The sequence below is a fragment of the Hibiscus syriacus genome, unplaced genomic scaffold (genome assembly GCF_006381635.1).
Source record: "Hibiscus syriacus cultivar Baekdansim isolate YM2019G1 unplaced genomic scaffold, ASM638163v2 tig00111621_pilon, whole genome shotgun sequence".
In the NCBI taxonomy this organism is placed as follows: domain Eukaryota; kingdom Viridiplantae; phylum Streptophyta; class Magnoliopsida; order Malvales; family Malvaceae; genus Hibiscus; species Hibiscus syriacus.
Genome location: NW_024063138.1, coordinates 3,774,879 through 3,787,285, shown reverse-complemented (window position 1 = coordinate 3,787,285; position 12,407 = coordinate 3,774,879). Strand labels below are relative to the sequence as shown.

General features: G+C 34.8%; 1 protein-coding gene across 1 annotated transcript; it reads left to right on the top strand.

Annotated features, from left to right (window-relative positions):
• The first annotated feature begins 3,779 nt into the window (after positions 1-3,779).
• Positions 3,780-9,258, top strand: LOC120165887 (nuclear transcription factor Y subunit B-3-like). The gene is made up of 2 exons (XM_039175319.1): positions 3,780-4,481; positions 9,195-9,258. Exons 1-2 carry the CDS (start codon positions 3,902-3,904, stop codon positions 9,218-9,220), a joined length of 606 nt encoding a protein of 201 aa, XP_039031250.1. The 5' UTR covers positions 3,780-3,901; the 3' UTR covers positions 9,221-9,258.
• Positions 9,259-12,407: the final 3,149 nt, after the last annotated feature.

Here is a 12,407-nt window from a genome sequence, read left to right as displayed (position 1 = left end):
ATCCTACTTATAATTCAATATATATATAATTCAATTTATTATTGAATACCCTATGGTTAAATGTAGTGTTGTTTTCCCAGATTTGAACAACTACATCTTTAGGATGCGTGTGTATTGCTAATAATTAAAAAATATTATAAATAAATATTATTTTATAATCATCTTATACTATTAAAAATCTTATTATTGAATACAGTGGTTTTAAGTAAGATTCAATTGATTCCCATTTGAATTGCAGCCGGTTGATGCTTAGCCATAAGTTTTCGATGGGTCATCAACCCTAATCATTTTAGCTTTAAGTTCACTTCATTCACACATTTATTTTCAGTGTTGCTTTAGGCAATTTCTTTTTTTTTTTTAATTTCCTCCTACCATACTAGTTAAAAATCTTTTATACATGAAGAAAATTTCAAATAATCAAAATGTGTCCGGTTACATTTTCTAGGCAAACTCACGGAATAATGCATTGAAAAAAACAATTCATCATATATTGCTCTCGAAGAATTAATTGTTGAAAGAGGACGATTGCTACAGATTATTTGTAGGTCGCCATATATGCCGTGCGACCTTATAGGCCGCCATGGAGATCGTGCGACCTTGTAGGTCGCCATGGAGACAGTGCGATCTCGTCCCTGATTCTGCTCCAATAGCCGCATGCTTAAAAAAATGGTTCCACTGATCATGACATTTTGTAGCCATTGCAATTTTATATATTAATATATTTTGTTAGTTTTATTTTTATTTTTTTAATGTAAAGGAAAGGCTAAAAACAAAGACCAGTCTTAATCCGCAAATAATATGTATATTTTCATTAAAAATAATTTTTTTTGTAAAAGATTAAAAATTTAGCCAAAAAAGTAATATTAAAAATTGAATTTATCATTAAATCATTAATTTTTTTAACGATTCTAATGGCGTCAACGATGATGGTCACGAATTGACAATGGTTGATCGACAATGAAAGATGTACAATTTGGGGGTTTTGGTTTTTTTAAAAAATGTATAATATTAATTTTTTTAAAATAAAATAATTTTTGAAATTTTATATGTAATTACTAATGAGGAGGCATATATCTTGGTAAATTAGGACATTTGTTTTTTGAGTGACCTTCACCTCTACATAATTCACATATCTTTGGTTGACCTCTCTCTAGCATGAAAATCCATACTGGTATGAATACGGCTAGACTCAGCTCGACCCTTTGGACTTCTACGAAACATTGAATTTGGCAGCTATTCGTCATGATCCTTTTTGGGCCAATATGATTCATTTGGTATCTGTCTGAACGCATAGCTGTAGACATTTAATATCCTATGTAGATGAAATCATCCATCAATATAAGTGTATACGCTAACACCAGCATACATACATGCAGTGACTGCATGAGCACATGGATATTTCCATGCCTGAAAGCGACCACAATCACACGTGTCACACATATAAAATTACAAAAATTATTTTATTTAAAAAAACTTAATATTATACATATTAAATGTCTACAGCTATGCGTTCAGACAGATCCCAAATGAATCATATTGGCCCAAAAAGGATCATGACGAATGGCTGCCAAATTCAATGTTTCGTAGAAGTCCAAAGGGTCGACATGAGTCCAGCCGTATTCATACCAGTATGGATTTTCATGCTAAACAAAGAGATCAACCAAAGATATGCAGATTATGTAGGGGTGAATGTCATTTTAAAAATATCCTAATTTACCAAGATATAGGCCTCCTCATTAGTAATCATATATGTATTTCTATGTTTTTTTAATAATATTTAAGTTCATTTTTAATTGAATTATTTATATTTTATTTATATTTTATCTTATTATTATTTATAAATAGTCGAATTTATTAAATTTAAATCAAATTTATAAAATTTATGTATGGGCAAAATGACCTCAATAATGCATGGGGGTTATTTTTTCCCCCAAAATAATGCATAGAGAATTATTACTAATAATTATTTAATATGATTAATTAATTATTAATATTATCAATAATGTTTTAATAATTATTATTAATCTAATGATTTGATATTTAATGATTTAGTAATGATATGATTTACTAATAATTACTAATAATTATTTATTATAAATATTTAAGGATTTTGATTTGATATTAATGTATTAGTAATGATCACTAATAATAAAATTATAAGATTTGATAATGATTTAATAATAATTTTTAATAATTTACTACTAATTTGATAATATTTTTTTTAAATATCAAATAAATTTGTTAATTGATTTTTATAAAATTTAAGATTATATTCGATTTAAATTTTACTCTTTACTCAAATGAAAAATTTTTACTAAAGGTTTTGAAATTTAATCGAGTAAAAAACTCAATTTAGACTAAGTAGTACCGAAATTGATAAGGCAGTACCAAAACCATGGAAACAGAACCTCAAAATAATATCGATACTACTAATAATTTATTATTAATATTTAATGATTTAGTAATGATTACTAATAATGATTTATAAATACATACCTTAAGGTACTCATCCTCTTCATTCTTGAGGGCATTTCAACTGATGTTGTAAATATATTCCAACTACTATACTATGTCATTCTACCAGTTTGCTCTTCCATCCACTTGGAAACGATGACTGACAAATACTGATATTATGATTTGAAACATAAAAAACAATAATTAAATCACGAATACTCGGATATTTTTATATTACTTCTACAGAAATTTTCGAGTTTAATAAAATCTTATACATCATTGATATAACTAGAGATGGGCATGAGACCCGAACCCGACGGGTTTCGACTCGACGGGCATGATATAACTAGGGTTCGGGTCTAGTCGGATTTTTATTTAATGTAATGTTCGTGTCGGATAGGGTTTAGGGTGAAAAATATCCGACTCGACCCAACCCAAAAAAATATATAATTTTACCTTATATATTTAGGAATAATTACAATAATATCCCTATATATATATTATTTTTTTCAATTAAGTCATTGTTTTTATTTAATAAAAATAATATTTTTTATTATTATTTCGGGTAGAATTTTTAAGTTATATATTGGGTTCGGATCGGGTGAAATTTTTTTTAGTTGGGTCAAGTCAGATCTCAAGTGGAAGATTCATTGTTCACGGATCGGGTGGACCAAAAACCCGACTCATGTTCATCTCTAAATATAATCAATGGTACGACTTACAGAACACGATATGTCTGACATTTAATATTAAGACTCCCTAATTAAATACATTAAGTATTGCATTAGAATGTTTAATGGAAAATTATTTAAAAGCAATAAATAAATAAAATTCGTCATATACGAAAGGAGCAAAATTATTTAAAAGTAATTATTTGTAGGATAAAAAGAAACGAAAGAAAGATGAAAGACTTGACTTGGCAAATCGGAGAATCGAGCACTTCACGCGCATGAAAACATCAAAGGCTCATGATTTGCCACATGTAACCGAGAGGGAGGACCATGATGATGAGTTGCCATTGCCAGCTCGATTCAGCTTAGCCAGCCAAAATCGCGGAGCCGCAGCAGCCGCCTAAAGATTCTCCTTCACCCTAAAAGGTTAAAAACGCACTCCCCAGCACCACGTGTTTCATTTCCAAACCTTTAGATCATCGGGTCCCATATAAAATCCAACGACCTAAATTACATTTCGCGAGTCCACTCTTATCGATAAACAAAAGGTCCAAAACCAACCACGTGTCAACCCCGATGCATTATTATGCCATCTATCCAACGGACCCAAACAACCTCTCTTTCTGTCTCAGTATTCGACACGACGACACCCCCTCCCTCTTTCTCTTCCCGACCAGCGACAAAGATCATCGTGGATTCCCGATTCTGCCCCCACCAAACCCTCAAATTCTCTGCTAATTTATAGAAAAAACTGTTTGGGATTTGGCATTTTTCTTATGGCGGACTCAGATAACGAATCGGGGGGACATAACAATAGCGGAGGGAACCTTCATAGCGAAACGTCTGCGCGTGAACAGGACATGTTCCTGCCAATCGCCAACGCAAGCAGGATCATGAAAAAGGCGTTAATGGCGAACGCAAAGATCTCGAAAGGCGCTAAAGAAACAGTCAATGAATGCATCTCGGAGTTCATCAGTTTCATCACCGGGGAAGCTTTCGACAAGTGCCAGCGTGAGAAGAGAAAGACTATTAACAGGGATGATTTGCTTTGGGCCATGACGACGCTGGGTTTTGAGGAATACGTGGAGCCCCTGAAGATTTATTTGCAGAAGTACAGGGAGATGGAGGGCGAGAAGAGCAACATGGGAATGGGAGAAAAGGATAGAGCCAGCGGTGGTTCATCCGGCGGGACAAGTGGAAGCGGAGGAGAGGGTAGCGGTGGGGGTGGAGTTCGTTCGGGTGGCGGTGGGTTTAATGGAGGAGGGATATACGGAGGGATGATGATGATGGGTCATCATCAAGGTCACATGTACGGCTCCGATGGGTTTCATCATCAGATGAGTATGGAGACACGAGGTGTTGGGAAGTTGAGAGTTAGTTAGTAAGTTTGTTAATTAGTTAGCAGTTAGTTGAGAGTCAGTTAGTATGTTAACTGACGAATTTGAATTGTATATAAATGTAGTGTACTAAAATGGTTAATATACTTGAGTTGAGGTATTTGTTCCACACGTGTATTTTATATGGTATCATAGGAAAGGTTTCGTGTGGCTCGACCTTTTCTGATTTTCCCTCTTTTTGTACTGATTCATCTTCTCTTCTTTCTTTGTTTCCATGGACTCGGTTGATTTCACGCACCCTTTCTACCTGCATCCGTCGGATACGCCTGGGACTGTCCTGGTCTCACATCAGTTAACGGAAATTGAGAATTATAATCTATGGAGCCGCTCGATTCGTATTGTGTTGCTACTGAAGAATAAGTTAGGGTTCGTCGACGGTGACTGTGCTCGGGGTGATTTCGCTGAACTCTTACAACCGCAGTGGGATCGGTGTAACGCAATCGTTTTGTCATGGATTTTGAACATAGTAAGTGCTGACCTCTCGGCGGGATTGGTGTTCGCTTCCACTGCAGCACTTGTTTGGAAGGATCTGAAGGAGCGCTTCAGCAAGGTTGATGGGTCACGAATCTTCTTCTTACATTGAGAGATTGCTCTCTTTACTCAAGGCGATTCGTCTATTTCCGCCTATTATTCGCGGTTGAAATTGCTTTGGGATGAATACAGTGCATTAGTTCCTGTATCTTCATGTACCTGCGTTGATTCCTCACAAGCCTTGAATCATGCTCTTCAACAACGATTGTTTCAGTTTTTATTGGGGCTGAATGAGATATATTCTGCGATTCGGAGCCAGATTCTTCTTCTGGATCCTCTCCCTTCGGTTAATCGGGAGTATTTGATGGTGGTTCAGGAGGAGTCCCAGAGATATCTGACTTCCGGCGTTTCCCCTCTTTCTTATACGACGATGATGTACTCCAATTCCTCTAATCCTCCTTGTGGCAGATTCAATGGAGTTTGTGACTTTTGCAAAATTCATGGCCATAAACGGGAGCAGTGTTATCGGCTCAATGGCTTCCCTCCTGAGTTCAAATTCACAAAGGCAAAGAAGTCTTATTCTTCCATGGTGGCTAACTCTGAACAGAGTGAAACTCGTTCTGAGTCTTTCCCTGTGACTACTCCGTTGGTGCCGATGTTTACAACGGAATAGTATAACCGCTTGTTGGAGCTTCTCAACAAGGATGTTCATGATTCTGGTGATGTTGTTGTTGCCAACTTTGCAGGTATGGTTCATAGTCGTTTACCTGATTTTGAACGTAATTTGATTACCTGGATTCTTGACACTGGTGCCACGGACCATATGTTGTCTAGCTTTGAATGCTTGAGTAACCCTGTTGCGTATACCTCACGATTTGTTCATCTCCCGAATTATAAAACCCTGCCTATAACACATATTGGTTCTTATTGGTTTGATTCTTCTCATTGTTTACGAAAAGTACTATATGTCCCTTCCTTCACTCACAATTTATTATCTGTTTCCAAACTGACAGTTGACTTAAATTGTGCTGTTCAGTTTTATCCTGATTTTTGTGTCTTTCAGGATCTCTTCAGTGGCAAGATACTGGGGATTGGTAAGAAAAAAAGGGGCTTGTACATTCTCCATTCTTTTGGTTCTTTTATTAGTTTTGCTTCTAAGGTACCTTTCAATGTTAAAACTCATTGTATGTCCTCTATTAATAATAAAACTTCTATTTGGCATTCTCGCTTAGGACATGCTTCTTTTCTCAAATTGCATCATATGTCGTTAGGTGACTGTAAATTGGATTCCTCTGTTGTTCATTCTTGCTTAATTTGTCCTTTAGTTAAACAAGCTCGGTTGCCTTTCCCAATAAGTCAATCTCGGTCTAGTCTCCCTTTTCATCTGATTCATATGGACTTGTGGGGTCCATACAGAATTTCTACTCATAGTGGTTATAGGTTTTTTCTGACAATTGTTGATGATTGTACAAGAATGACCTGGGTCTATTTACTGAAACTAAAGTATGATGCCATTGTCTCTTTAAAGAAGTTTTTTTCTTTGGTTATTACTCAATTTGAAGCTTCTATAAAAATCATTCGTAGTGATAATGGGTCTAAATTTTTTAGCAAAGATTGTTCGTCTCTTTTCTCTTCCCTTGGTATTGTTCATCAGTCCTCTTGTATTGATACTCCTCAGCAAAATGGGGTAGCTGAAAGAAAGCATAAACATTTATTAGAAGTAGCTCGTGCCCTTCGTTTTCAGTCTAGGGTGCCAATTAAGTTTTGGGGAGAGTGTGTTTTAGTTGCTTGTTACTTAATTAATAGGCTTCCTTCTGCTGTTCTTAATTGGAAATCTCCATATGAAATGTTTCATCATAAGCCACCATCTTTGTTGCATTTAAAGGTCTTTGGTTGTTTGGGTTATGCTACTGAAACTAAACCTCGTGATAAATTTTTCCTAGAGCTATTCCTTTGGTTCTTATGGGATACTCAGAAACACAAAATGGTTATTTGATGTTCAGTCTTGTTTCTAAGACTTTTTTGGTTAGTAGATATGTTAGGTTTCATGAGGATTCCTTTCCTTTTCATTCACCTGAATTGTCGTCCAGGCTATTTCCTTCTCAACCTGTTATACCCGATTCAGAGTTTTTTGTCACTAACCTATCTGTGACAGATATGTCTTTAGCCCATAATAATCCTTCCAATTTATCTCATCAGTCTCAATCTAGTCCTAGTGTTGGTGATCAAGTGTCTCCTACATCTGTCACTTCTAGTTCTTCTAATGTTCCTATTGATCCGGTTGTTCGAAGGTCCTCCAGAGTGTCCAAGCCTCCATTGTGGTTAAATGAGTATGTTTCTTCCCAATCATCCACTTCTAGCAGTTATCCCATCTCAAATTATATTTCTTATTCTCATCTTCCATTTTCCACTCAATCTTTTCTTTCTTCCACTTCTATTGTTGAACCTACTAGTTATAGTGATGCCATTAAAGATCCTTTATGGGTCACTGCCATGCAAGAGGAGATTCAAGCATTAGAGTTAAACAATACTTGGTCTGTCGTTCCTTTGCCACCGGGTAAGGTTCCCATTGGATGCAAGTGGGTGTATAAGGTCAAGTTTCGGTCTAATGGTGAGATTGAGCGTTACAAGGCACGTTTGGTTGCGAAGGGGTATAATCAGCGCGAAGGTGTGGATTTTGTTGAGACCTTCTCGCCCGTTGCTAAACTTGTCACGATATGGACAGTTTTGGCGCTTGCCTCTTTACAATGTTGGCCATTGTTTCAAATGGATGTACATAATGCATTTCTTCAAGGCAATTTGTTTGAGGAGGTATATATGGAGCTGCCTCAAAGATTCTGCAGCCAGGGGGAGAACATGGTGTGTAGGCTGCAGAAGTCTATTTATGGCCTAAAACAAGCATCTAGGCAGTGGAACATGAGGCTGACTGAAGCCTTGGTTGATGCTGGATATATCCAAAGTAAGTTTGATTACTCACTTTTTACGAAGAGAGAAGGAACAAATATAGTGGTCATGCTTATATATGTTGATGATTTGTTGATCACTGGAAATAATACTGCCATGATAAAAGAGTTGAAAGCAATCTTGCATGCTAGTTTCAGGATGAAGGATCTAGGGGAACTTAAGTATTTTCTTGGGTTTGAGATACTTAGGTCTAGAGAAGGAATTTTGTTGAACCAAATGAAGTATGCACTAGAGTTAATAGAAGAAACATGATTAGGAGGTGCTAAACCAGTTTGCACTCCTATGGAACAAAATGTAAAACTTACTTCTACTGGCTATGATTCTGGTCTGATTGAAAATTGTAAAGAAAAGTTAGATGATGAAGTGTTGCAGGGTGATAAAGAAGTTTTCCAGAGATTGATAAGAAGACTGATCTATCTCACTCATACAAGACCAGATATTACCTTTGTGGTGCACCATTTGAGTCAGTTCATGCAACAACCAAAAAGATCACACTTGGAAGCTACTCTTCGAGTGGTAAGGTATATTAAAAAGAATCATGGTCAAGGAATTTTGCTGTCCTCTACAGGAGAGTGTCAGCTAACAGCCTTTTGTGATGCTGACTGGGCAGCTTGTTTAATGACAAGGAGATCAGTTACTGGTTTCTGTGTTAAACTAGGAGATTCATTAATCTCTTGGAAATCAAAAAGACAAAATACAATAGCAAAGTCATCAGCAGAGGCAGAGTACAGAAGCATGGCGATGGTGGCAGCTGAAATTGTTTGGCTAAGAGATCTGATATTAGAACTGGGTGTAAAGGATCTTCAACCGGCCAGACTTTACTGTGATAGCAAGGCAGCATTGCAAATTGCAACAAACCCAGTCTTCCATGAGAGGACAAAGCATATAGAAATAGACTGCCATTTTATCCGAGAAAAAATTCAAGAAGGAGTGATCAACACAGCTTATGTTCCAACAGCAAGTCAATTAGCAGATGTTTTAACCAAAGCCTTGGGAGCTCGGCAGCATGAGTATTTAATTTCCAAGTTGGGAGTCAAAGATATCTTTGGACTACCAACTTGAGGGGGAGTTTTGGGAAGTTGAGAGTTAGTTAGTAAGTTTGTTAATTAGTTAGCAGTTAGTTGAGAGTCAGTTAGTATGTTAACTGACGAATTTGAATTGTATATAAATGTAGTGTACTGAAATGGTTAATATACTTGAGTTGAGGTATTTTTTCCACACGTGTATTTTACACGAGGTGTGGTCGCCGACGCCAGTGACTAAGCAAGAGGTGGAGCTGCCGTGAGGTGAAGGTAGAAGATTGTACTGGGTAGGGGTATCAAGGATATTAGAATTGTCAATTAATTGTTTGTAAGCATTATTAACTCAATTTCTTAGATTATTTTTCTTTTTTTTTGGATATGTAATTGTCGGCAAGAAGAAAATGCATGGTTAAAATGTTGTAACCTTTAATCATAAGAAGAGGATTGCTTGTATTTCTAATTTAATCATGGGAGAAAAAGAAAATGCCTTGTTCACCATCTTACAGGAATGTTGTTATTTGAATCTAATTTTTTTAAAAATAATTTTATCATTGAAGGACCTGTTTTTGCCATTTGTGACATCTATGGGACCTAAAACGGAAGGTTGAGTCATTCTCATCCAAAAACTTTAGTTTATAATGTGAGCTATATGATCAAGACTTACGATTCCAATTGAATCGAAATTATGATGGATTAACTAGTCCTAGTTTCCTTATTATAGACTAATGAGTTCTTAAGTGAGTATATTCAATCCGATAGATATATCAAATTTATCTACTTATTTCATTATTTATAGGTTTAATATGAAAATAAGTGTATAGATTATACTCAAAATTGACTTTTGATGTCTAAAGTTTTTTTTTGTTAAAAATAAGTGTGTAACGTTTTTAACATTACACTTTAAGTGTCTAGACTGTAATAACTGTTAAAGTTAACCATTAAGTGATACACATTACCCTCGTATATTTTTAGATTTTTTTTATTAAAAAAACTATTTAAGAATATTATTAATTAAAAAAACCCACCAATTTTTATTGAAATCATAAAAGACCTCCAATTATCCAAATACTCAAACCTTAACCCTTCCTTCTATTACCGTTGGTGGCCGACCGCCACCATTACCGTTGAATACCCACCCACGTCGTCGGACCACCACGGTGTATCATTCCATTGTCGTCGCTCCAATACCACCTACTTTCATTCCTTCAGGCGAAAACTACTAAAATACTCAATTCTTTGTCCTTGAATCCAATTTAAATCCTTATAGTTTTGAAATGCTTATTTTATATTGATTTCCACATTTATTTTGAAGTGATCATCAACACCTATTCTGGCAGCACTGGAGAAATCAAACCTGGTGTCAAACAACGGCTTGGTCGAAATGCTTTATCTTGAACAACGATGGAAATTTTAAAAAGAGATTTCAAAATCAAATTGCCACCAACACCCATCGTCGGTCGTGTGATATACAGATGATTTGTAGCCATTTTAAACCGTCTGATGATTTGCAAAATTGCAGGAGACTGCATGGGTGATGGGGGACAAGGGAAGGAGACGGGAGAGAAGGAAAGTTTTTTTTTTTTAATTTAATATTTCATTGTTTTTTTTTAAATAATTTTTTTAAAAAATATATAAATATAACACGTGCAAGTTAACGACTGTTACGGTGGAGACACCTAAAATTATAACATAAAAAACGTTAGGCACATATTTTTAACGAAAAATTCTTTAAACACCTAAAATTAATTTTAAGTATAATTTAGACACTTATTTTTATATTAAGCTTGATTAAGTTAATATATCCTATTTAAACTCAACATTATATGTCGGCCTATAATAATTAAATTTTAGAATTTAAACATTAATGGAATTTTGAGGCATTACAAGACTTCAGTGAAGAAACTAGTTAAAACTTGGGAAATTAATGGAAGTTGGAACTTGAAATGAGGAGTGAGTGTGAAGCTCTTGTAAGAGGCGAAGAGCAAGCATCAATCATCAACTGGATGGCAAGGGAATTGTTTCTTTCCTTGTACTCTTTCTGGGTATACAAAACTCGATCGGCTAAAGAATAATAATATAAAATAAATATTATATATGTTCTCTACACAAATATTGACACGCGTAGAATGGGTAGAAAAAGTTAATAAATATACGTATAGAATGGTAGAAATTATATTACCCGTTGCGCCATTTTACTTGAAAGTTATCTAATGAGATTATAAAGCTTTAAGAATACAACATTAAGAATTTTTTTTTTTATTTTGTAATTTAACTTGATTCAATAAGATTAGTTTTACTAAGATCTACCTAAACAAAATTAACTATTTTAATTGTTATTTGATAAATTAGAAAATGTAAATCGAAAGAGTATGTATTAATTTTTTCAAAAATCAATTATAATAAAACAAACAAGTCCTAACATATAATTAAAGTTAATTAAAAAAGTCTTACATGATTTTTACCAAAGTTAATTTATATTTAGATACTTAAAAATTCAAAGTTTCAACCTTTACCAATTGTGTCACAGACCTTATTAATTATTTATACTAATGTTACTCATTCAACATTAATGATTGGCAGTTAAAATGACAAATTACAATTTATTGAAACATTTTAGGAAAAAAAAACTAATTTATGCAAAGTCATGGAATATAACCAACCTCAGCCTGAAAACAAAATCCTAACCGTAAAATGGAAAAGGAGACAGTCGGTAGAGCCTAACTACTCTTTATTACTAATTATTAAACAAATCATCTTACTTACTGTCTGATTTCAATGCTACAACCTTAGTTTTGGTCCCTAAGTCCTTAAATGCATGCTTGATAAAGGAATTTAGACCTATTTCTTGTTGTTCAGTGGTCTATAAAACCATTACAAGAATCCTTGTTAATAGACTTGTTCCTTTCTTCCCTTGCATGATTTTTCATAGTCAGTCAGCTTTTGTCAAGGGTAGGAATATAGTAGACAATACTTTGCTTGCTCAGGAGGTTGTTAAAGGCTACTTTAGGAAGAGTCTTTCTCCTAGATGTGCAATTAAAATAGACTTGCATAAGGTTTTTGACTCTGTTAATTGGGACTTCTTGTTGACTGTACTTGAGGCAATGGGGATCCCTGTTGAATTTTGTAATTGGATCAAAGCCTGCATTATTACTCCCATGTATTCAATCTCTTTGAATGGTAGCTTGGTGGGGTATTTTAAGGGAGCAAGAGGGATTAGGCAAGGAGACCATTTATCTCCTTACCTATTTGTTATTGTGATGAATGTCCTGTCCTCCCTTTTGAATGCTGCTGCAAAACAGAGTGTCGAAACGATTTTTTTCTAATATGTGAAAAAAGTGAGATTTTAAAAACCACATTAATTCTTAATTATCTCTTTTTAATTTAAAAACAAATGCGATTTAAAAGACCTCTCGTTTCGAAAATTTTTG

Bases quoted from the DNA above. Each gene is read 5' to 3' on its own strand.
- LOC120165887 (XM_039175319.1), top strand. From the start codon at position 3,902: ATGGCGGACTCAGATAACGAATCGGGGGGACATAACAATAGCGGAGGG. The intron at 4,482-9,194 runs GTGTTGGGAAGT...ATTTTACACGAG, and splicing joins GATGAGTATGGAGACACGAG to GTGTGGTCGCCGACGCCAGT.